Source organism: Amblyraja radiata, chromosome 18, assembly GCF_010909765.2.
Source record: "Amblyraja radiata isolate CabotCenter1 chromosome 18, sAmbRad1.1.pri, whole genome shotgun sequence".
Taxonomy (NCBI): Eukaryota; Metazoa; Chordata; class Chondrichthyes; order Rajiformes; family Rajidae; genus Amblyraja; species Amblyraja radiata.
This window is the reverse complement of record NC_045973.1, coordinates 47,913,621-47,939,732: the sequence shown is the minus strand read 5'-3', so window position 1 is coordinate 47,939,732 and position 26,112 is coordinate 47,913,621. Positions and strand designations below refer to the sequence as shown.

At 44.1% G+C, this 26,112-nt stretch overlaps 1 protein-coding gene across 2 annotated transcripts in view; it reads right to left on the bottom strand.

Annotated features, from left to right (window-relative positions):
• The window catches only part of LOC116983508 (inter-alpha-trypsin inhibitor heavy chain H3-like), a 71,072-nt gene that overhangs the window by 30,253 nt on the left and 14,707 nt on the right, over positions 1-26,112 (bottom strand). For both annotated transcript variants that reach the window (XM_033037323.1, XM_033037322.1), the window contains exons 5-13: positions 24,627-24,731; positions 20,756-20,918; positions 16,934-17,044; positions 16,721-16,849; positions 16,277-16,393; positions 10,411-10,579; positions 8,689-8,814; positions 4,453-4,634; positions 3,732-3,917 (exon numbers count right to left, since the gene is read on the bottom strand). In XM_033037323.1, the coding sequence (XP_032893214.1) occupies positions 3,732-3,917; positions 4,453-4,634; positions 8,689-8,814; positions 10,411-10,579; positions 16,277-16,393; positions 16,721-16,849; positions 16,934-17,044; positions 20,756-20,918; positions 24,627-24,731 (1,288 nt within the window). The remainder of the gene's footprint in view (positions 1-3,731; positions 3,918-4,452; positions 4,635-8,688; positions 8,815-10,410; positions 10,580-16,276; positions 16,394-16,720; positions 16,850-16,933; positions 17,045-20,755; positions 20,919-24,626; positions 24,732-26,112) is intronic.

Sequence of the window (26,112 nt, the reverse complement as noted above, 5' to 3'; positions counted from 1 at the left end):
TTTTCACAGAAGATACAAACAAACAAACACATACAAAACAGCAAGGAGCAGTACACCGTGGCCGCCATTGTTGGCGCCAGCAGCTGCTGCACTGCAAGCAGCCACACTGCAAGCAGCCACATGGCAAATAGGCCTAGCAGAGCATCACCAGAGGAGACACCCAGCAATTGGTGATGTCCATGAATCGCAGACTTCAAGCAGTAATGCAACAAAATATTAAACATGACTACTTTCATTTACATGACATTACTGTGTCCCAAACATTGTGGTGCCCTGAAATGGGGGGACTATGTATAAACACTGCTGTAATTTCTACATGGGGAAACCAAAATGTATAAAAATGGCCTTCATTAAAATCTGTCAATGTGCACTTTTTTTAATTTTTTTTATTAGAAGTACGGTAAATTACAATAACACACAACACATATATCTTAATACATTTTTTGTACCGCTTCATTTTTTTTTTTTTAAAGCTGTAAGAAAAAGATAGAAGTAAGGAAAGTAAAGAAGGTGCGCAAGAGTTGTGAAGTGCAGGAGAGTGTTGGGGAAAAAAAGCCCCTTAGAAAAGAAGTTAGAGAAGGAAGTAAAGTAAGAAAGTAGACCCTAGAAAAGAAAGAAAAAGAAAGTAAGGACAATCGCTCTATTATAACATTAAACTCCGCAGAAAGACTACCAATCAAGTCTGTTTTTGTTGTTTTATCTCCCAATGCCAGGTCCTGATACCATTTATTTATTTATTTATTTTTTAAATTACTATTGCACCTCATGCTTGTAATAGGTCCATAAATGTAGACCACGTCTTTTGGAATTGGTTTGCTTTATCTGCCGTCAATGTGCACTTTAACCACAAGTGATGCTATTATAAATCTCAAATTGGGGAGTACAGAGGCAAATAAATAAATGATGGGTCTTTGGCCCAAACATTATGGAGGGCACTGTATTTGAAGAGAAGGATTTATGAATGGACTGGAAACAAAAATGAAACTGACAAGGAAATGAAATATCAAGACTCGTGGGCATGAGTTACAGGGAGAGTGTAAAGGTTTGCGACCAGGTAAGGCCCTGTTGTGACTAGCACAAAGAAAACACGTCGCCACCGAGTAAGATCTGTTTAATCTGCAATGACCGCTATTTATCTTGAAGGTCACTCGACCTCAGTCATGAGGCACAGGTACATTTGCCAGCTTCTGCTTTTGGCCTCAAGGGGCACTGACATTTACATTATATATTACACAATATATGTATTACATTACAAAGACATCACATTTCCCCCTTTCACTTTACTTGCATCTCATCTCCCCCTAATACCCACTTTAACCTCAAACTCTAGCAAAGGGCCTGTCTCGTTGCCTTCTGCTGCGATTGGAGACTGGCTCCTACCTCTCGCTGCATCTCAGCGCATCCTGTCTTCTGGAGACTAATTCTGGCTTCTGGGAGACTGGCTCCTCTGTCTAGGTTTCTCCCATCTGACTACAGATGGTCCATCCATGGCTATATAGGGGTCTTTCCACAGCTACACAGGGGTCCACAGGTATATAGGCATCTATCCCGGATATAGGGCTCTATCCAGGGCCACAGGTCTCTATCTTGGACTAGACGTCTCTATCCTGACCTTACTCTCCCTTCAAACAAAACAAAGAGAGAGAAGAAAAAACAAACTGCGGCAATCATCTGTACAGACAAAACACTGATTACCCCAAGATAAGAAAACACAAATCTCCTGTACAGACAAACTGACTTCTCCAGGATAAGAAAACACAGTTCTGTATTAATATTATGCCCATTCCCCACATTAAAACAGTAGTGTATATCAATAGAAAAGAATAAAAGAACAAAACAAAATCAGGAGTGCGGCTGCCATTACTCCCACTGGGAGAAGCCTATTTCACACTGTTGCATTTCAACAGCATTGTTACAATAGAAAATAGTTTTAGAAAAATCATTGTTTACAAATGTTTGAAATTTCACAGAAAGAACATGCATTTCCTTCATCAGTGCTTTTAATGTGAAGGATTTCACCGGTCCAGCTTTTATTGTGAAGGATTCCACCGCACCAGCTTGTTGGCCTGTGGACTCTGGTGCATCCTCGACCTCTCGAGCTGTCCCCACTGGTACTTCTGCTGCTGGCCATCCAGGACCTCCGCTGTGGCCTTTGGCTCAGCCATCGCTGTTGCCTCGCTGCCCAGTCGACTCCCACTGCTCCTCCTGTCGGGGCTGTGTCCCGCTGCTCTGCTCATCGCTGGCTCTCCGGCTCACCTGGTTGCTACCAGGCACTGCTGCTCTGCTGTTGACACTGCGCCCCGCCGTCGAGGCTGGGTAAGCGCTGTGCCCCGTTTCTCTCACGGGGCCTGGTCCGCGTCTCTCTCGCTGTCGGATCTTCTCTTCCGGGCTTTTTCCTTGGCCGGACCACTTCTCTCGCGGCCGGATTTCTCTCACGACCGGGCTAACTTTTCTCCCAGCCGGGCTGACTCCGTTTCGTCGGTGGCGGCTACTGGGCCTGGTCGTGTGCTACACGGCCCTGGAACTCACCCGAAGTGGGTGGCGGCTGCACAGCCCTGGAAGTGTCCAGCTGGTTAGGCCTCTAGCTTCCAGCTGCACTCTTCGGTGACACTTATTTCCCCACTTGTTTTCATTGCGCCCTTTCTTCCTGTTCCGACCTTTCTTTTTCTTTTTTTCTTCTCTTGCATGGAGGCTTGAGGCTTGATTCCCTCTGTATTATTTTTATTCTCTTTTACTTTGACACCATGTAAAGGTTTGCGACCAGGTAAGGCCCTGTTGTGACTAGCACAAAGAAAACACGTCCGCCACCGAGTAAGATCTGTTTAATCTGCAATGACTGCTATTTATCTTGAAGGTCACTTGACCTCAGTCACGAGGCTCAGGTACATTTGCCAGCTTCTGCTTTTGGCCTCAAGGGGCACTGGCATTTACATTATATATTACACTATATATATATATTACATTACAAAGACATCACAGAGAGGTTAGGCAGGCTGCGACTTTATTCCAGGAGTGTAGGAGACTGGGGAATGATCTTATAGAAATGTATAAAATCACGAGGGCTAAAGTTAGGGCAAATGCACACAATCTTTTTTCCCCAGAGTTGGAGAATCAAGAAAGAGTGGTCATAGGTTTAAGGTGAGAGGGAAAAGGTTTATTAAAAATCCGAGGGGCAACTTTGATATACCAAAGGTGTTTCATACATGGTAGAGCTGCCTGAGGAAGTGTGTTGTGTCAGGTAATATAACAATATTTAAAATACATTTGGATAGGTGCTTCTTCGATAGTAAATATTTAGAGAGATATGAGTGAAACATGGGCAAATGAGTCCATCTGGGTTTGCATGGATGAATTGGGCTGAAGGGCCTATTTCCATGCTCTTTGACTATAATTTCAAAAAAAGGCATGAAAGAGATAGGTCATCATCATAGATTATGTTTTGTTTATTTATTTTGTATCTTTAACATCAATACAATCGAGATGGATACTATGGATATTTATTTTTCAGGATTTGGAGCATCACTGGTCATGTATAACTGTGTTTAAACTAAGTGGTAATTCAGTCAAATTGCAGGTAATGCAGTCAAACTAACCCTAACCCTAATGCAGTGATCAGTCTAGAATCACACTGATGCCACATTGGAACTTCATCCCTCCAAGGATATCAGTTTACACATGTTTTCCTTTACACAACAGACTGATTGCTCGATGCCATTACAGTTAATACTTACTGTTTGAGCATTGACCTCTGCTGTAAGTATTTGCAGAGAATTGTCTGAAATCCTGCCCGCCACAACGATTTCTGACCCATCGTAATATTGTCTAAAACTGGCTTGAGTTAAATCTGAAACGGCATTCTCAGGGTACAGAATTTCAATATCCAAAAGCAAGGGATTTGCCACTTCATCATAAAATCCCTGTGGAAAAGAGATGTATATTAAAAAGAGAGAGAGAGGGGGGAAGAGCATGGAATTAGGCTCTTTACCCCAGCGAATCCACACCAATCATCGATCACCCGCTCACACCAGTTCTATGTCATCCCACTTTCTCATACATTCCCTATACATAGATGGAATTATGCAGGACCAATTAGCCTGCAAAGCCACACGTCCTTGAGAGGTGGGAGGAAACCGGAGCACCCGGAGGAAGCCCACGCGGTCACAGGGAAGACGTGCAAACTCCACACTAACACCACTGGAGGTCAGAATCGAACCCTGGTCTCCAATGCTGTGAGGCAGCATCTCTACCAGCTGTGTCACTGTGAAGATTTCCATTTATGCGCAGTCAAGGGTCAAACCCCACCTGCAAAACTAAGTACTTCAAAGTGTGGACCTGCAATACTTGTATGGAAATGTTTGCCAGCAGTGAGGCAGTTATGAGGAGATTCTGGTCCGCAATAAGGGATCTATTATCCATATTATCGATATGTTAAAAGTCTAACATTAATTTCACCTGTAGTTGTAAGGGGGCATCCGAATCCTCATAAATCCGCCGTGCAATACCATTATTCTCCAGTGCCATTTTCTCCAGAAAGCTGAATTTCACATTGTAACCAAACCCAAGGGCGTACACATTGTACTTTTCCCGTACTGCATTTTTAACATTTTCCTGAATTTTTGATGGGTTTGACTCTCCTGCAATTAAAACCAACACAAATAATTTTTTTTGGTGGGCAAGAAATACTTCTGCATTTTAATATTCTGAACTCTGCACCTTCCCCTTAGTTCTATCTATTGCACACAAAAATTGACGATTGTATGTATGTGCAGTATTATCTGATTTGTTTGGATAGCATGCAGAACAAAGCTTTTCACTGTACCTCGGTACACATGACAATAATAAACCTAAACCTGGTTCTGTAAACAGGCAATGCCTTGGATGTTTACCATGGTGCTCCTGGTATGTTGTTTAATCAAGCAACCATAAATGTACAAGTTCAACATTTACAGCATTATCTATGTACAGGCACCTCACATACATTCCAAAATGTATAGGGTCATAGAGTGATACAGTGTGGAAACATGCCCTTCGACCCAACTTGCACACACCAGCCAACATGTCCCAGGTACGTTAGTCCCACCTACCTGCGCTTGGTCCATATTCCTCCAAACCTGTCCTATCCATGTACAGTGCCCTCCATAATGTTTGGGCAAAGACCCATCATTTATTTATTTGCTCCACAATGAGATTTATAATAGAAAAAAATCACATGTGGTTAAAATGCAGATTTTAATAAAGGCAATTTTTATATGTTTTGGTTTCTCCATGTGGAAATTACAGCAGTGTTTATACATAGTCCCCCCCATTTCAGGGCACCATGATGTTTGGGACACATCAATGTCATGTAAAGAAAGTACTCCATGTTTAGTATTTTGTTGCATATCCTTTGCATGCAATGACTGCTTGAAGTTTGCGATTCACGGATATCACCAGTTGCTGGGTGTCTTCTCTGGTGATGCTCTGCCAGTCCTGTATTGCAGCCATCTTTAGCTTATGCTTATTTTGGGGGCTAGTCCCCTTCAGTTTTCTCTTCAGCATGTAAAAGGCATGCTCAATTGGGTTCAGATCAGGTGATTGACTTGGTCACTCAAGAATTGACCATTTTTTAGCTTTGAAAAACTCCTTTGGTGCTTTAGCAGTATGTTTGAGATCATAGTTGTATCATCAATGAAGATAAATGAGCCATTACCTTCAGCAGCCACACAAGCCCCGGTCATAACACCCCCACCACCGTGTTTCACACATGAGGTGGTATGCTTTGGATCTTGGGCAGTTCCTTCTCTCCTCCATACTTTTCTCTTGTCATCACTCTGATATAAGTTAATTTTCGTCTCATCTGTCCACAAGACCTGTTTCCAGAACTGTGGTTGCTCTTTTAAGTATTTCTTGGCAAACTGCAACCTGGCCATCCTATTTTTGCAGCTAACCAGTGGTTTGCATCTTGCAGTGTAGCCTCTGTATTTCTGTTCATGAAGTCTTCTGTGGACAGTGGTCATTGACAAATCCACACCTGACTCCTGAAGAGTGTTTCTGATCTGTCGGACAGGTGTTTGGGGATTTTTCTTTATTATAGAGAGAATTCTTCTGTCATCAGCTGTGGAGGTCTTCCTTGGCCTGCCAGTCCCTTTGCGATTAGTAAGCTCACCAGTGCTCTCTTTCTTCTTAATGATGTTCCAAATAGTTGATTTTGGGAAGCCTAAGGTTTGGCTGATGTCTTTAACAGTTTTATTCTTGTTTCTCAGTCTCATAATGGCTTCTTTGACTTTCATTGGCACAACTTTGGTCCACGTGTTGATAAACAGCAATAAAGTTTCCAAATGTGATGGAAAGACTGGGTGCTGAGAGCTCTCTTATACCTGCATGAAGGAGGCATTTAAACATACATGTGCAACTACAAACACCTGTGATGCCATGTGTCCCAAACATTATGGTGCCCTGAAATGGGGGTTTTATGTATAAACACAGCTGTAATTTCTACATGGTGAAAACAAAATGTATAAAAATACCCTTTAATAAAATCTGACAACGTGCACTTTAACCACATGTGATTTTTTTTAAATTACAAATCGTGGAGCACAGAGGCAAATAAATAAATGATAGAAACATAGAAACATAGAAAACATAGAAAATATGTGCAGGAGTAGGCCTTTCGGCCCTTCGAGCCTGCACCGCCATTCAATATGATCATGGCTGATCATCCAACTCAGTATCCTGTACCTGCCTTCTGCCCATGGCAGATGCAGTATAATGTGGATAAATGTGAGGTTATCCACTTTGGTGGCAAAAACAGGAAAGTAGACTATTATCTGAATGGTGGCCAATTAGGAAGGGGAGATGCAACAAGACCTGGGTGTCATGGTACACCAGTCATTGAAAGTAGGCAAGCAGGTGCAGCAGGCAGTGAAGAAAGCGAATGATATGTTAGCATTCATAGCAAAAGGATTTGAGTGGGTCTTTGTCCCAAACATTATGGAGGGCACTGTATCTACCTTCATTTTAAATACTTCTAATGATCTAGCTTTGTCAACTTCCTGGGGAAGATAATTCATTACAGGTTCATTACAGTAAAGTTATTTTTAACAGCTAAAAAATGATTTTTGTTACTGCAAGCTAAAGATACTAAAGGTTGTTTGTTACATTATTTAATGGAGTCAAGTGTCGATCGAAGCAATTGCTTGTCAATTTCAATTCCTTGTCAATTTCGATAGCCTCTGCAGTGAATCTAACAGCCTGCGTTCTTGTAGACTGAAATCTGTTAAAAAATGATGCCTGTAATAATGAGGGTTTACTGTATTCTCTACGAGAAGACATTTTAAAGTACCTTGTTTTTCCAATGGTTATAACTTTCCTCAATGTTCAAGATTCTCCCCTGGTATCATCTCTCCAGTTATTATCTTCCTGCCTCGTGTGGAGCGCGTGAGATGGGGCTTTCCAGATAATATCAAACCAGAAAGGGCCTCCCTCCATCACTTCTTGCCAAAATACTACTCTTCTCTGAGTTCCTTCTTAACCTTTGTGCTCTCCTCCCAGAGCTGGAGGCCTTCGGACAAGAGCTGAATCCTCTCAAAGGTAAAGTTATGCAGTATGAGGCACGTAATGCGAAAGGACAAAGTACCCTGTCGTTGTTGGGGAGAATCGCCATGTCAATTTCAATGTCTTGTCAATTGTCAATGGCGCCCGCAGCATAACTAGTGGCACGTGTTCTTAAAGTATGACTGAATATGACTGAAATCCATTAAAGGGAGGCCTATAATAATGTGGGTTTACTGTATTCTCTGCAAGAAGAGATTGCAGTGTATATTCAATGTATTTCTTCCATGCAGCAAAAAGAACGTCAAGCAAAACAACCTTGTTTTTGCTGGGGAGGATAGCAGGGCATTGCTAGATAGAATAGGTACCGGAGCCTCAGCCCGAGGACCCAGAGGATTCTCGAGTGGACACCACACTGCAATGCTCTGCTTTGCTAGCAGGATGCTGAAGAGGCACGAAAGAAGGAATAGATCTTGTCCCCCAGAGGCAGGACTCCAAGGCCCCAGCAGTTGCAGCCTGCTGAAGAGAAATGTCTGAACAAATAGCAATGGCCTGGGGTGCCTGGGGTCTGCAGCTCACGGTCACAACCCCATGCATCTTCCACCGACCAACAGTACGAATATTTTATTTCTATTTTTCTCTTTTATTCTCTGAAACTGCTTAGGAAATGTTCAAAGAACATTTCATCAGCAAAAAGTACACAAGCTCGGACATATAGAGTCATAGAGTGATACAGTGTGGAAACAGCCCATTCGGCCCAACTTGCCCACACCAGCCAACATGTCCCAGCTACACTAGTCCACCTAACTGTGCTTGTTCCTTATCCCTCCAAACTTGTCCTATCCATGTACCTGTCTAACGGTTTCTTAAACGTTGGGATAGTCCCAGCCTCAACTACCTCCTCTGGCAGCTTGTTCCATACACCCATCACCCTTTGTGTGTAAACGTTACCCCTCAGATTCCTAATGAATCTTTTCCCCTTCATCTTGAACCTACGTCCTCTGGTCCCCGATTCCCCCACTCTGCGCAAGAGATTCATTTCTCTCATGATTTTATACACCTCTCTAAGATCCAGGCGTAGACTTACACTTGTTTGGTTTTTAGTTTGAGTTCATTTCGATAGATATTCATATGAGAGAATGCATTGGTTTTACTAACCTCTGTTTGGATCACCGTCAGTTAACAGAATAATCATGGAGACACTCCTTTCAGGCAGTTGCTTGTCTCTATGAGCTTTGTCCAGAAGTTGCACTGCTTCCAGCATGGGAGAATTTATATTTGTTCCTATAACACAAAAAATATCACGTTTATCTTTTAAAATCTTACATAGAAACATAGAAAATAGGTGCAGGAGTAGGCCATTCAGCCCTTCAGGCCTGCACCGCCATTCAATATGATCATGGCTGATCATGCAACTCATCATCCTGTACCTGCCTTCTCTCCCTGATCCCCTGATCCCTTTAGCTACAATCTGATCTGATTTAGAAAGTTATCTGCTTCTGTCACATTTCTTCCCTCTGTTATCAGGCTTCAGGTTATCTGAACGCTCCTTCATAAGCTAGTGCACTGTTCGATTTACCTCTACCCCATCGCAGTCATGGGACTTTGTCTATGGAACTGATATGTTATAATGCTGAGAACTATATTCTGCACTCTGTATCTTCCCTTTCATTCTACATAAAATAAACATAGAACCATAGAAAATAGGCACTAAAGTAGGGCATTGGGCCCTTCGAGCCTGCACCGCCATTCAATATGATCATGGCTGATCATCCAAATCAGTACCCCGTTCCTGCTTTCTCTCCAAATCCCTTGATTCCATTAGACGTTAGATATTCTCGCTTGAATATATCCAATGAATTAGCATCCACTGCCTTCTGTGGCAGAGAATTCCACACAACTCTCTGGGTGTAAAATAATTTCCTCATCTCAGTCCTAAATGGCCTACCCCTTCTTCTTAAATTGTGACCCCAGGTTCTGGACTCACCAACATCAGGGAACATTTTTCCTGCATCAAGCCTGTCCAATCCGTTAAGAATGTCATATGTTTCTATAAGATACCCTCTCATCCTCATCCAGTGAATATAAGCCCAGTCGATCCATTCTTTCATCATATGTCAGTCCCGTCACCCTGGGAATTAACCAGGTGAACCTACGTTGCAATTCCTCAATAGCAAGAATGCTCTTCCTCAAATTAGGAGATCAAAACTGTACACAATGCACCAGGTGCGGTCTCACCAGGGTCCTGTACAACTGCAGTAGGATCTCCTTGCTCCTAAACTCAAATCCTCTCGCTATGAATATTGTACTTGAGTTTAACCTTATTGTATTTATGTATAGAATTTTCACAGATGCTGAATAACATCTATATTTTTCAGAAAATGTGTATGGAGAATGAACACCTTAAATAGCCTTCTGAAATAAACTCCCCTTTATAAGTTACTTCTCACTAATGTATAGTAGACTATAGACCCCATAGACTATGGATCAAGGCACTTGATGTTGGCATTGACATGGTGGGCTGAAGGGCCTTTTCCACACCATATGATTCTACAACAATGATTATGAAGATGTGGGCAAAGATTTTCTTTGAGAGGAGCTTACTGAGTACGGGGTTTATGATGCGCCTGTCAATGTAACAGAAGTGGTTATTCTTCAAAGGTTATACCTGGTCTGAAAGATAGTCTGAGCCTGCATTTGGATGTGAGAAGTGACATATAAAGACACATACTGTCCATCCACAAATAATTATATTTCCTTGAGGGAAGGAAATTTGAGATTTATATTGAAGAATAAACATTCCCCTTTCGCATTAACTGATCTAAATAGGTAGAGTAAAAGAAAAGGATTGGTTTTATTCATGAAAACTAAAAACCTTACCTCCTGAAGCGCTTATAGTTCTTACAAATTTTTTTGCTTCAGCCACTTTCTCTGGAGTTGCTTGAAAAACAGTATCTTTCCATATTGAATGCACATTGTCAAAGATAATGATGGCAAAATGATCCTGTTCATGCATATCAGCCAAAATTTTTAAAAGAGCTTCATTTGTCTGAAAGAGATGAAATATACTGCATCTGTATAACCAATATTGCTCAGCTGTTAAAGAACAGCCAATGTTGTTCCGCTGTTTAAGAAGAGCAACAGGAACAAACTAGGAAATCAGAGGCCAGTGAACCTTACAACAGTGGTAGGGAAATTAAACATTAGAGATACGGCATGAAAATAGTCCCTTTAGTCACCACATCACGTGCGCGAAGCGTGAAGTCCCTCGATGCCAGGGGTTTTAGATGCTCTCTGATGCATTCTGAGGCTTATTTTGGAGCATTTTTGCACCAAATTTATGACCAATATTTCAGAAATTAACAGGAACCTGAGACGTAGCTTTTTCACACAAAGGGTGCTGGGTGTATGTAACGAGCTGCCAGAGGAGGTAGTTAAGGCTGGGACTATCCTACTGTTTAAGAGACATTTGGACACGTACATGGATAGGACAGATTTAGATCGATATGGGCCAGACACGTGTGAGTGGGACTAGTTTAGATGGGACATGTCGGTCGATGTGGGCAAGATGGGCTGAAGGGCCTGTTTCCACACTGCATCATTCTATGACAAAAAAGTGAAGAGGAGCTTACTGAGAGCTTACAAAAAAGTGAAGAAGAAAAATACATGTAGATAAGTAGAGCAGATTTGAAAGAGGAGTGAAATGTAAAGGCAGAGAGAGGTTTATGGGAGGAAAGGAACATAGAAAAGGAGGGGGGAGAGTGGGCTTGGGCAGATGGGTGAAGGGGAAATAGTCACAAAGTGCTGGAGTAACTCAGTGGGTCAGGCAGCATCTGCGGCGAATATGAATAGGCGACGTTTCACAGAGTGCTGGAGTAACTCAGCGAGTCAGGCAGCATATAACCATATAACCATATAACAATTACAGCACGGAAACAGGCCATCTCGGCCCTACAGGTCCGTGCCGAAAACTTATTTTCCCCTAGTCCCATCTACCTGCACTCAGACCATAACCCTCCATTCATTTCCCATCCATATACCTATCCAATTTATATTTAAATGATAAAATCGAACCTGCCTCCACCACTTCCACTGGAAGTTCATTCCACATAGCTACCACTCTCTGAGTAAAGAAGTTCCCCCTCATGTTACCCCTCAACTTCTGTCCCTTAATTCTGAAGTCATGTCCTCTTGTTTGAAGCTTCCCTACTCTCAATGGGAAAAGCTTATCCACGTCAACTCTTCCCTCATCATTTTAAAGACCTCTATCAAGTCCCCCCTTAACCTTCTGCAATCCAAAGAATAAACCTAACTTATTCAACCTTTCTCTGTAACTTAGTTGCTGAAACCCAGGCAACGTTCTAGTAAATCTCCTCTGTACTCTCTCTATTTTGCTGACATCCTTCCTATAATTGGGCGACCAAAATTGTACACCATACTCCAGAATTGGTCTCACCAATGCCTTGTACAATTTTAACATTACATCCCAACTTCTATACTCAATGCTCTGATTTATAAAGGCTAGCACATCAAAAGCTTTATTTACCACCCTATCTACATGAGGTTCCACCTTCAGGGAACTATGCACATATTCCTAGATCCCTCTGTTCAACTGCATTTCTCAATTTGCTACCATTTACCATGTACGTCCTATTCTGATTTGTCCTGCCAAGATGTAGCACCTCACACTTATCAGCATTAAACTCCATCTGCCATCTTTCAGCCCATTCTTCCAAATGGCCTAAATCTCTCTGTAGACTTTGGAAATCTACTTCATTATCCACAACAGCACCTATCTTAGTATCATCTGCATACTTACTAATCCAATTTACCACACCATCATCCAGATCATTGATGTACATGACAAACAACAGTGGACCCTGGATCTCTAAATATATTTTCCATTAATTTGCCCACCACTGAAGTCAAACTAACAGGTCCATAATTGCTAGGTTTACTCTTAGAACCCTTTTTAAACAATGGAACAACATGCGCAGTACGCCAATCCTCCGGCACTATTCCCGTTTCTAATGACATTTGAAATATTTCTGTCATAGCCCCTGCTATTTCTACACTAACTTCCCTCAATGTCCTAGGAAATATCCTGTCAGGACCTGGAGACTTATCCACTTTTATATTTTTCAAAAGTGTCAGTACTTCTTCTTCTTTGAATCTCATAGTTTCCATAGCTACTCTACTTGTTTCCCTTACCTCACATAATTCAATATCCTTCTCCTTGGTGAATACCGAAGAAAAGAAATTGTTCAATATCTCCCCCATCTCTTTTGGCTCTGCAGATAGCTGTCCACTCTGTCTCTCTAATGGACCAATTTTATCCCTCATTATCCTTTTGCTATTAATATAGCTGTAGAAATCCTTTGGATTTACTTTCACCTTACTTGCCAAAGCAACCTCATATCTTCTTTTAGTTTTTCTAATTTCTTTCTTAAGATTCTTTTTACATTCTTTATGCTCCTCAAGCACCTCATTTACTCCACGCTGCCTATAATTATTGTAGATCTCTCTCTTTTTCCGAACCAAGTATTCAATTTCCCTTGAAAACCATGGCTCTTTCCAATTTTTACTATTTCCTTTCAACTATACAGGGACATAAAGATTCTGTACTTAAAATTTCCCCTTTAGATGTCCTCCATTTCTCTTCTACATCCTTTCTATAAAACAAAATGTCCCAATTCACTCCTTTTAAATCCTTTCGCATCGCATCAAAGTTAGCCTTTCTCCAATCAAAAATCACAACCCTAGGTCCAGTTCTGACCCTCTCCATAATTATATTGAAACTAATGGTATTGTGATCACTGGACCCGAAGTGCTCCCCAACGCATACCTCCGCCACCTGACCTGTCTCATTTCCTAACAGGAGGTCCAGCACTGCCTGTTCTCTAGTAGGTACCTCTATGTATTGCTGCAAAAACTATCCTGCACACATTTTACAAACTCCAAACCATCCAGCCCATTTACAGAATGTGTTTCCCAGTCTATGTGTGGAAAATTGAAATCTCCCACGGATCATCCGAGATATGCTTTCCCGCCTCACATGCTGCTTCCTGTCTGTCAGAAAGCTGGTGATCCACCGACAGAAGGGTCCAGGCACAGTCAACTCAGTAGGTTTGAGGCGTAGTAGCTCTGGCACAATGGTGTTGAATGCAGAGCTAAAATCAATAAAACAAAATCCTCGCATAGGTTCCCTGGTGGACTATGTGCTGGAGGATGAAGTGCAGGCCTAGATTGACTGCATCATCCACAGATCTATTGGCCCGATATGCAAAATGCAGAGGGTCCAGCTGAGGGATCAGTGGGGGTCAGTGGGGGGTGGCGTGGTCCCAGCGGGGGTGGCGTGGGCCCAGCGGGGTTCAGCGAGGGTGGCGTGGACCCAGCGAGGGTCAGCGGAGGTGGCGTTGGCCCAGCGGGGGTGGCGTGGGCCCAGCTGGGATGGCGTGGGACCAGCAGGTGTGGTGTGGGCCCAGCGTGGGTGGCGTGGGCCCAGCGGGGGTGGCGTGGACGCAGCGGCGGTGGCGTGGGCCCAGCAGGGGTCAGCGAGGGTGGCGTGGACCCAGTGGGGGTGGCGTGGGCCCAGCGGGGTTGACGTGGGCCCAGCGTGGGTGGCGTGGGCCCAGAGGGGGTCAGCGGGGGTGGTGTGGGGAGAAGATGGCTTGGGCCCCGGAGGCGGGGGGAGGCGAGGGGAGCAGGCTCCGCAGCAGCGGCTCCTGGTGTTGGGGTTACAGCCGTTGGGTTCAGATTCAGCCACTCTTGCCCTGCGACGGGAGAACAGAGAACTGGCCGTTTCCAAAGTGGAAACGTTGATTTTTTTTTTTTTTTTGATTTTTTTCATTGGGGGGGAAAAAAAGGGGGTGCGGTTGCACCCAACACACACCCCCTTCGGACGGCCATGCTATCCTACACACCAGGGGCAATTTACAATTTTACCAATGCTAATTAACCTACAAACCTGGACGTCTTTGTAGTGTGTGAGGAAACCGGAGCACCCAGAGAAAACCCACGTGGTCACGGTGAGAACATATGAACACCGTACAGGCCGCACCCGAGGTCAGGATGGAACCTGTGTCTCTGGCGCTGTAAGGCAGCAACTCTACCGCTGTGTCACTGTGCCACCCTAACATTTTATGATTGAAGAGCATTCTTGCTGATAGGATCTACCAGCATCTGGAAAAACATAGACTTATTAGAGATAGTCAGAATGTGGAGGAGGTCATGACCTTATGAGTGAGTTTTTGGAGAGGGTGACAAAGATGATTGAAAGGTCTCTAGCTATCGTATACGTGGACTTTAGTAACACACTCAACAAGGTCTCTCATGGTTAGCTGATCAAGAAGATGAAGGCACATGAGATCCATGGAGATGTGGTAGATCGGTTTCAAAGTTGGTTTGACTATAGAAGACAGAGGGTAGTGGGGGAGGGGTACTCATCTGACTGGAGATCTGTGCTGAAGGGCCTGCTTCCAGGCTGCAGGACTCCATGACTATATCTTTAAATTAGATGTAGCTGTTTTTCCCTACTTAATGAAAAATTGAAGAATTTATGAATCGTAGACACTCAATAGGTCAACTATTATTTTGACTAAATAAGTTAAAATTGACAGCACAGTGACGCAGCTGGTAGAGCCACTGCCTCACAGCTCCAGAGACCCAGGTTTGATCCCGACCTTAGGTGCCGTTTGTGTGGAGGTGGTACATTCTCCTCGTGACCTCATAGCTATTCTCCAGGGAATCCAGCTTCCATCTACCTGCCGAAGACGTGGCATTTATTTCATTTATTTATTTATTTATTTTTACATTTATTTTTAATATTGTATGGCTGTATGGGAATTCATTTCACTGTGCCATCTGGCACATGTGACAATTAAATCTATCTTGAATCTTGAATCTAGGTAAACTGGCGACTATGAATTGCCAACAGTGTAACCATATAACCATATAACAATTACAGCACGGAAACAGGCCATCTCGGCCCTACAAGTCCGTGCCGAACAACTTTTTTCCCTTAGTCCCACCTGCCTGCACTCATACCATAACCCTCCATTCCCTTCTCATCCATATGCCTATCCAATTTATTTTTAAATGATACCAACCAAATAAGAGAATTGTTTAGGGAGGAAAGAGGCTTGGAATGAGTGGGCTGAGGGTCCCATTTCTGTTTCTCTGAGGTGTGATTCAAACTCCCACCAGAAATTGTAATTTGCTTTTTGTGTCTTCCGTTTAACGCGAGTCCTGTGATGTTTTCAAGATAGAGTGAGATATAGCCCTTGGGGCTAATGGAATCAAGGGATATTGGTAAAAAGCAAGAAGATGGTACTGATTCTGGATGATCAGCCATGATCATATTGAATGGTGGTGCTATCTCGAAGGGCCTACTCCTGCATCTACTTTCTATGTTTCTATGTTGTGGGGCATTCGTAAGGAAGACAAGTTTGATGGAAAACATCACCTAAGCAAATTACCTGACCAACAACTTTCAGATACTTGGCTATTTGCAAACCAGGTGCCTTGCTTCCTAACTTAGACGTGTAACTATACTTTTCAAAATTTCACTAGGTGGGAAGTACTGCAGATGTAAAAATAACAAATGTACAAAAAAAGCCTTTCCTTCCTATCTCATTTTGTCAGGTATGTGGTACAAGTGAATTGGCCACTTGTCCGTGCACAGATCTGGGCGACTTGAGGTGAAGAGAGCAAACAACACAGAAATTCCCACCTAAACATTTCTTACCTGGTGCATTTTCTTCCCTGACATGGATCCACTGTGGTCTATCACAAACACCACATTTTTGGGAATCTTGGTTAAGTTAGCTGGTGCAAAATGATGCACAAAATATCCATTTACAATCTGAATTTTAAAAAAAAGAAGAATAATCAGAATAGATTAAAAGTTTTGTTTACTTTATACAGTGCAGGAACAGGCCCTTCGGCCCGCCAAGTCCATGCAGACCAACAATCCCCATTGCACTAGCACACACTACACATTAGGGGCAATTTATAATTCTTACCAAAGCCAAGTAACGTACAAACCTGTACTTCTTTAGAGTGTGGAAAGAAACCGGAGCACCTGGGGAAAACCCACGTGGTCATACAAAATGTACAGACAACACCCATAGCCAGGATTGAACCAGAAACTCCTGCGCTGCAATCAACGGTTTTCATTAAGTTCAGTTACCTGGATACTGCCAGCAGACAAATCTCTATTGACATCATAATATACAAAGAAGTCTCCATTCAGAGCCGTGTCATGACAGTCAGGGCATTTACGCTGTTGTTCCAGAGTTGGTTTGAAGGATATGTGCGCCTGAAAGAAACATGGAATCAGTGTTAACCTGTCCGCTTTTGACCTTCACAATAAAACAAAATAAAATGTACACTGTTTTTGTACCTTTGTTCCACTCAGTGTCTTTTTCACAAGAGAAGTCAGATCATTCATTTGGAAAGTGGAATTAACATCCAGAAAGGAAATGCCTTGTGGTTCAAAAATGTGTACATCAATCTGGAAACAAGAATTCAAAATGTGTAGATACTTATTACATGGACAAAATCACAAACAGCCAAAATACACGGTGTTAGGTAAATTGAATGGATTAAAGGCCGATAAATCCCCAGGGTCAGATAGGCTGCATCCCAGAGTACTTAAGGAAGTAGCCCCAGAAATAGTGGATGCATTAGTGATAATTTTTCAAAACTCTTTAGATTCTGGAGTAGTTCCTGAGGATTGGAGGGTAGCTAATGTAACACCACTTTTTAAAAAGGGAGGGAGAGAGAAAACGGGGAATTCCTGACCAGTTAGTCTAAAGTCTCTAGAGGGTAGTGGGGAAAATGCTAGAGTCAGTTATTAAAGATGGGATAGCAGCACATTTGGAAAGTGGTGAAATCATTGGATGAAGTCAGCATGGATTTATGAAAGGTAAATCATATCTGACGAATCTTATAGAATTTTTCGAGGATATAACTAGTAGAGTGGATAAGGGAGAACCAGTGGATGTGTTATATCTGGACTTTCAGAAGGCTTTCGACAAGGTTCCACATAAAAGATTAGGCAAGTCAAGTCAAGTCACATTTATTTATATAGCACATTTAATAAACAACTCTCGTTGGCCAAAGTGCTTTACATTTGTTATAAGAATATTATAAACAAACAAACTACATACATATATACATATAGCCCTCGCTCAGTGGACGTCAGGAAAGGCTTGGGAGTATAGATAAGATTTTAGTCTTGACTTAAAGGAGTCGATGGAGGGGGCAGTTCTGATGGGAAGGGGGATGCTGTTCCACAGTCTAGGAGCTGCAACCGCAAATGCGTGGTCGCCCCTGAGCTTATGCCTGGACCGCGGGATATTCAGCAACCCCAAGTCGGCCGATCTGAGGGACCTGGAGGTGGAGTGGTGGGTGAGAAGACTTTTAATGTGGGAGGGGGCAAGCCCATTGAGGGCTTTGTAGACATAGAGGAGGGTCTTGAAATGTATACGGAACCGCACAGGGAGCCAGTGGAGCGAGGCCAGGATCGGGGTGATGTGGTCCCTTTTTCGGGTGCCCGTCAGGAGTCTCGCTGCGGCGTTTTGGACCAGTTGCAGGCGGGACAGGGAAGATTGGCTGATGCCAGTGTAAAGGGAGTTGCAGTAATCTAGGCGGGAGGAGATGAATGTGTGGATGATCTTTTCGAGGTCATCAAAGTGGAGGAATTGTTTTATTTTAGCTATCGTCCGAAGCTGAAAGAAGCTAGTTTTTACCACGGCATTGACTTGTTTGTCAAATTTCAGTGCTGAGTCAAATATCACGCCGAGGTTTTTGACGTGAGGTTTGAGTAGTGGGGTAAGGCTTCCAAGGCTGCCTGCTATCATTTTGATTGAGTCCGAGGGGCCGAGAAGGATGACCTCAGACTTACTCTCGTTTAGTTGGAGGAGGTTCTGGGCCATCCAACACTTTATATCCTCGAGGCAGTGGGTAAGGTTAAGTAGATTTGATTGGTTTTTGGGCTTCAGGGGGAGATAGAGTTGGGTATCGTCTGCGTAGCAATGGAAGGAAATGCCGTGCCTTTCAATGACTTGGCCTAAGGGGAGCATATACAGGGAGAAGAGAATGGGGCCAAGGATGGAACCTTGTGGAACCCCACAGCAGAGACTAGCTGGGGAGGAGAATGAGTTTCCTATGTTAGTCGATAAACTCCTACCTTTGAGGTAGGAGATGAACCAGCTCAGGTCCGTGCCATCAATACCAACCCCATACCGGAGACGGTCAATTAGGATGTTGTGGTCGACAGTGTCAAATGCTGCGCTGAGGTCGAGAAGGAGCAGGATTGCACAGTCACCGGAGTCAACGGTGAGGAGTAGGTCATTGTGTACCTTCAGCAAGGCAGACTCTGTGCTGTGGTGAGCCCTGAAACCTGATTGGAAAGTTTCCAAGATAGTGTTTTGGTGAAGGTAAGGTATAAGTTGACTTAAAATTACCTTTTCAAGGGCTTTTGAGAGGAAAGGCAGTTTTGAAATGGGTCTGTAGTTGCTTGGCAAGGTGGGGTCGAGGTTAGGTTTTTTCAGGAGTGGCTGGACCACCGCATGCTTGAAGCAGGCAGGTACAATGCCAGTGGCCAGAGAGCTGTTGAAGATGATGAGGATGCTGGGACCGGCTGTTGTAATGACATCCTTTAGTAGGGCAGAGGGGACAGTGTCGAGGGGGCAGGTAGTAGGTTTCATGGTGGTGATCAGTTTTACAAGGGAGGGTAGAGTAACGAGTTGGAAACAGTCTAATTTTGAAGAGCAGACCAATGAGACAGCCAGGTCACAGGTGGGAGGGGAAATATTTGTTCATATGTTTTTTACCTTGCTGGTGAAAAATGTAGTAAATTCCTCGCACTTGGCAGGGGACCCAGTTAAGCTGGTGCTGGGGGCAGGACAAATGATGGAGGTGATGGTGCTAAAAAGGACCTTGGAATTATGAGCGGTTTTGGAGATGAGGGTGGAGAAGTATTTAGTTCTAGCAGATTTTACCGCTTCCTGGTAATTGTGAAGATTGGTTTTCAGGAGTTAGTATACAAACTTAAAGCACACGGTATTGGGGGTTCAGTATTGATGTGGATAGAGAACTGGCTGGCAGACAGGAAGCAAAGAGTAGGAGTAAACGGGTCCCTTTCAGAATAGCAGGCAGTGACTAGTGGGGTACCGCAAGGCTCAGTGCTGGGACCCCAGCTATTTACAATATATATTAATGATCTGGATGAGGGAATTGAATGCAACATCTCCAGGTTTGCAGATGACACAAAGCTGGGGGGCAGTGTTAGCTGTGAGGAGGATGCTAGGAGGCTGCAAGGTGACTTGGATAGGTTGGGTGAGTGGGCAAATGCATGGCAGATGCAGTATAATGTGGATAAATGTGAGGTTCTCCACTTTGGTGGCAAAAACAGGAAAGTAGACTTATATCTGAATGGTGGCCGATTAGGAAAAGGGGAGATGCAACGAGACCTGGGTGTCATGGTACACCAGTCATTGAAAGAAGGCATGCAGGTGCAGCAGGCAGTGAAGAAAGCGAATGGTATGTTAGCATTCATAGCAAAAGGATTTGAGTGTAATAGCAGGGAGGATCTACTGCAGTTGTACAGGGTCTTGATGAGACCACACCTGGAGTATTGCATACAGTTTTGGTCTCCTAATCTGAGGAAAGACATTCTTGCCATAGAGGGAGTACAGAGAAGGTTCACCAGACTGATTCCTGGGATGGCAGAACTTTCATATGAAGAAAGACTGGATAGACTCGGCTTGTACTCGCTAGAATTTAGAAGATTGAGGGGGTTTTATAGAAACTTACAAAATTCTTAAGGGGTTGGACAGGCTAGATGCAGGAAGATTGTTCCCGATGTTGGGGAAGTCCAGAACAAGGGGTCACAGTTTAAGGATAAGGGGGAAGTCTTTTAGGGCCGAGATGAGAAAAACATTTTTCACACAGAGTGGTGAATCTGTGGAATTCTCTGCCACAGAAGGTAGTTGAGGCCAGTTCATTGGCTATATTTAAGAGGGAGTTAGATGTGGCCCTTGTGGCTAGGGATCAGGGGGTATGGAGAGAAGGCAGGTACAGGATACTGAGTTGGATGATCAGCCATGATCATATTGAATGACGGTGCAGGCTCGAAGGGTCGAATGGCTTACTCCTGCACCTACTTTCTATGTTTCTATGTTTCTACATGAGAATTGGTGCCACTACGGAAATGTACCTGGAAATGTTTTACCAGTTGCTTTGGGTTCACTCGGATGTTCATTTCATATTTACCCAGGTTCCGTTTTAATAATTCTTCGTAGGTTAATTCAAATGTGACTTTCTTGGTTGATCCAATATTAACTGAAACTTTAAACTTTTCCATTTTTCTTCCGGATACCCTTTAGGAATGAAAATAAATAGTAGACAATAAACATTGCATGAAATTTATCAAAGTTTATATATAAAAGTTCTCACTGATTTCCGTCTGAAGAAGGGTCTCGACCCGAAACGTCGCCTATTTCTTCTCTTCATTGGTGCTGCCTCACCCGCTGAGTTTTTTTGTCTACCTTCCGTTTATTCTGTGGTCACATTTCTGTCATATAATAATGAGTACAATAGCTAAATTCTGTCTATATAATGAGGCAGCAGAAGGACTTGGACAAATGAAGTGTGTGTGTGCTCAGCACAGGAATTGCTTTTGAAATGGGATCATAGAGACATAGACATAGAAAATAGGTGCAGGAGCCCTTCGAGACAGCATCTCCATTCATTGTGATCATGGCTGATCGTCCCCTATCAATAACCTGTGCCTGCCTTTTCCCCATATCCCTTGACTCCACTCGCCCCTAGAGCTCTATCTAACTCTTTCTTAAATCCATCCAGTGTCTTGGCCTCCACTGCCCTCTGTGGTTGGGAATTCCATAAATTCACAACTCTCTGGGTGAAAAAGTTTTTTCTCAACTCAGTCTTAAATGACCTCCCCTTTATTCGAAGACTGTGGCCCCTGGTTCTGGACTCGCCCAACATTGGGAACATTTTTCCTGCATCTAGCTTGTCCAGTCCTTTTATAGTTTTATATGTTTCTATAAGACCCCCCTCATCCTTCTAAACTCCAGTGAATACAAGCCTAGTCTTTTCAATCATTCCTCATATGACAGTCCCGCCATCCCAGGGATCAATCTCGTGAACCTACTGCCTCAATCACAAGAATGTACTTCCGCAAATTAGGAGACCAAAACTGTACACAATACTCCAGATGTGGTCTCACCAGAGCTCTATACAACTGCAGAAGAACCTCTTTACTCCTATACTGAAATCCTCTTGTTATGAAGGCCAACATTCCATTAGCTTGATTGATCACTCTAGTAATGCAGGCAAAAGCCACAACTAGGGAGTGCATGACCAGGTACCACAGAATGGAAACAGACTCTGAACAAAAAGCATTATACTACATTTCCCAGAGCAGTATGGTGCTATAATGTACGTGCTCACTGGGATCTTGACCTCTGAAGAAGCCCAATGCACAAAGGAGGGGGGGGGGGGGGGGGGGGGGGGGAGAGAGAGAGAGAGAGAGAGAGAGATAATAAATTCATCATGGCCCTGAACTCACCCGATCTCACAAATAAAATACTGAAATTCAAGACAAACCCACATGAGACTACTAGAGATGGAGTAAACATGGCTATAAATGACTTTAATATGATCTTTCACAAGGCAGACATCAAAGCTGACCTTGTGAAACAGAAGAGAAAAATTATCAAAAAACACAGCCATGAAAAATGGTTCGACCATTTTGCATAATTGGGTAAAGTGATTCACGTATCTTGTAACCATTGTGGAGGGAGTCAGTGCCTGAAGTAGGATTTCAAACTCTTACCATGATTTCCGAAACTTTAATACCAGTTATTTTCCAGCGGGACTTCAATATCCCACAAAGAACATTACAGAAAAAAAAAAGATCATTTTAAATAAAGAAAATATTGACCAGTAGCGATGCCAACTAACTTTACAGGAGTGGATGATAAATATCAAGTCTTCATCTATCGGAATGAGACATTGGTGTTTCAAGATTTCTTTTTATTTTCATTTGTAATTTATTCTTATATGGGCAGTAAGCGAGTTCGGTATTCCGAAAAAGGCAAAGAATCATGGGATTTATCAAAGGTAATTTGCCATAAAGAAAAAGCGAACAAAGCGCTGACTGAAGAAACTGTGTCTAAATTCTTATCTTTATTATTAATTTATATGTAAAAATATATTTAATCTGAGGAATGGGGATGCCAGGTAGTGGGAGAGCGGAGTGTAACAGTGAGAGAGAGGGGCCAGATGCAAGTGGGAGATAGGGAGAGCGAGCACACAGACCCGTGCCTCATCCGCAGTCAGGATCAAACCCGGGTCCCCGACGCCGCCGAACCGCCGGTGCTGCCCCCCTCCCTGAGTGTCCAGCGACCCCGAACTGACAGGACACAGCCAGCCCCAGACTCACAGCCAGCGTGGAGAAGAAGCGCCAACTCCAGCCCAACCCCGCTCCAACTCCTGAGGAACCCGCTCCCCGACGGGCCGGTGACCGCCAGCCGCACCCCCCGCCCCACCCAGCGGCCGCAGACCAACCCTCCCAACGCCAGCGACAGCCGAGCTCCAGCCATCAACGGAGATACACACAAAGCGTTGCAGCAACTCAGCGGGACAGGCAGCATCCCCGGAGAAAAGGAATGGGTGACGTTTCGGGTCGACATCCTTCTCCAGAAATGTTGCGTGACCCACCGAGCCACCGCAGCACCCCGTGTACATCCCCGCCGATGACCGGCACTCGGCCCCCGCCGGCACCGACAGCCATTGGACAAGGAGAGAGGCACAGCCGACGTTCCCCGACCCGACTGGAGCCAGAACAGAGCTGGAGCCAACGCCTTCCCCCTGCTCTGCCTGCAAGCCCGGCCCAACACCTACAACTGCCCCAGGAGCAACAGCAATTCAACAGCGAGCACAGTGCCGATCCCGACCATGGACCCCGACACCACGCAGCAGCACGATCTCGCTCACTCACTGAAGCATAAAGCAATAAAAACGACAAAATCATTGTAGCTTTATACAAAGGAACAATATATACAACTAATTCATAGTTTGAAAGCAATATTTTCTTACTTGGAAGAATCACAGCTGTAAAATACGGATGAAATGAAGGCCTGTATGCCCTGCTACCAACAATGTTCATGGCGAGTGACCTATGACCTGGGCATGCACAATCGGAATACTGAACTCGCTTATTTCCAATGAATTTGTCCATGTATTCCCAATGAATACCACCGGATGGCGCCGTAAGTGGCAGCCTCGCCAACAGCCTGTCTCGTCCCTTTCTTCTTTTGATGTTTTAAGAATCTTACATATCGTATCTCCGTCCGCATCGTGGAGCTCGCTTGGTTAGGGATCGACTTCGGGAGCTTCAACCGCTGGCGTTTTGACCGCCCCGATCGCGAGAACTTCGATCGCCCCGATACGGGGGCTTCAATCATCAACTACGGGAGCTTCGACCGCCCCGACTGCTGATGTTTCAATCACCCCGACCGCGGGAGAAAAGGAGGAATGAAGGCAAAAGTTATTTCTCTTCCACCACAGTAGGGAATGTGAGGTCGCTGAAAAAACAAGATGGACGTGCTGCCTGTGCTGGTGGGGACTCGGCGGGATTGCCATGCGTGCAGTGAGCTCGGTGTTTGCAGGGACATCGTGCCATGAGAACATCCTGGAGTCTGGTGTGAGTGACTGTTCGGGCGGACAGAGAGTGACAGCAGTTGGTACAACTCTGGTCACATCACGGTGAAGGAGCGTGTGTGTGGCCCGGACATTGAACTGATGGCTGTGGGTCTCCGCTTATGCTGTGAGCCCTGGGGGATCACACACGCCGCTGTGGTAGCTGTTTATGTTTAATCTTTATGTAGTTTTGTATCTTGTTGCTTTTTTAGGATGTATGACTGTATGGTAAATCAAATTTCACTGCACCTCAAGGTACACATGACAATAAAGGACCTTTGAACCATTGAACCACTGAATTTCATTTTTCAAAGAGGACAAGGAGATATGAATGAAGGAGGACTGAGACAATGTGTTCTTACTGTACGAGCCCTGCAGTCTGTCCCCGTGAAACTGCTTGTTGGTACTGTTTCTGGGCGGCTTCTTTCTCTTTCACTATTCCCACATAGGTCACTCCATCCAGAGTCCTACAAAGGGAAAAAGCACACGGTTGTTAGCACAGAGTTGATGCATGCACACTATATATCGGATTAAGGATTGTGAGAAATTGCATTATTGGGTTATGGTGGATACATGGATAGGACAGGTTTTGAGGGATATGGGCCAAACACAAGCAAATGTGATGTTGGGCGGTGTGAGAACGTTGGGCCGAAGGGCCTGTTTCCACGCTGTATCACTCTATTAGTCTGAAGAAGAAGAGATGGGGAAAACGTACATACTCCGTACAGACAGCACCCATAGTCAGGATCGAACCTGGGTCTTTGGTGCTGAAAGGCAGCAACTCCACCGCTGTGTCACCGTGCCGCCCCCATTATCCAAGTTTATGAGGAGATTCTGGGAATTGTATCGAAATACACAAGTTGCGGTTGTAAAGATTAAATAGATGAATTAACTCGTAATCTATCTATACTATAATTCTGTGTTTACATGTAAATTATAGCCCCTGTGCACTGTACAGAAAACTCAGGACCCTTTTTATATTGCACAGAATTACAAAGGGGAGCTCACATTCTCCGCCGCAAAGAGGATTGAATCTGGAATCAATCTGCACCGAGTGCATTTAGTCAGAGTAATCCATGGTTGAATTCACAATTGGAAAAATATTAATATTTTCCAGTAGGTTCACACCTTTACGTACTAACTGTTGCCCTGCCTCTGAGGAGAAAGCACAGTAGCCACTGGCTGCTAAAGGTCAGGCCATGCATCAGTTTACATATGAGCCATTCGTAGGGACTTTTTGAGGGTCTTGCCGGGGAGTTGTAAAGACTGCAGCTTCGCGGGGCCTCGCGGCAATGGCGGTGGGGCCTCGTGAGTCAACTCGCGGTTGGCGGTTGATGAGGGCGTGGAGGAACTGCCGTGAGGGGGGGAAGGGCAATGGAGGACCTGGTGTGGGGGGGACCAACGTGGGGGGGGGGGGGGAAGGGGGAGATCAAAGGATGTGGGGATACTTAGTAACTTTGTCAGCGCCGTCTATGTGGCGACTATTTGCACACCTTGGGTACGGTAGCAAAGAATTTCACTGTGCGTTGTCACATGCAACAAAAAAGTATCCATTCCACTTCTGTGCGATATCTGGAGCAGCATTCCTCATGATCCTAACTCCACATGAGAAAATGTCCTTGACAATCTGTTCTGCCTCTTTATCGTTCCAGAATGCTGCCACTGTTGCTTTATAGCTCAGACATCACTTAAATTGCAGTCAAGGTCCTTTGGAAGCAAATAGGACCTGATTTCGATAGAGGTTTGAGAATTTGGATGTAGAGGGCTAGAGAGTAGCAGATTTGACAGTAACTGTGCTACTCAGCTTTAACCATTCACACACACAAATGTTGCCTGACTTTTATTCCT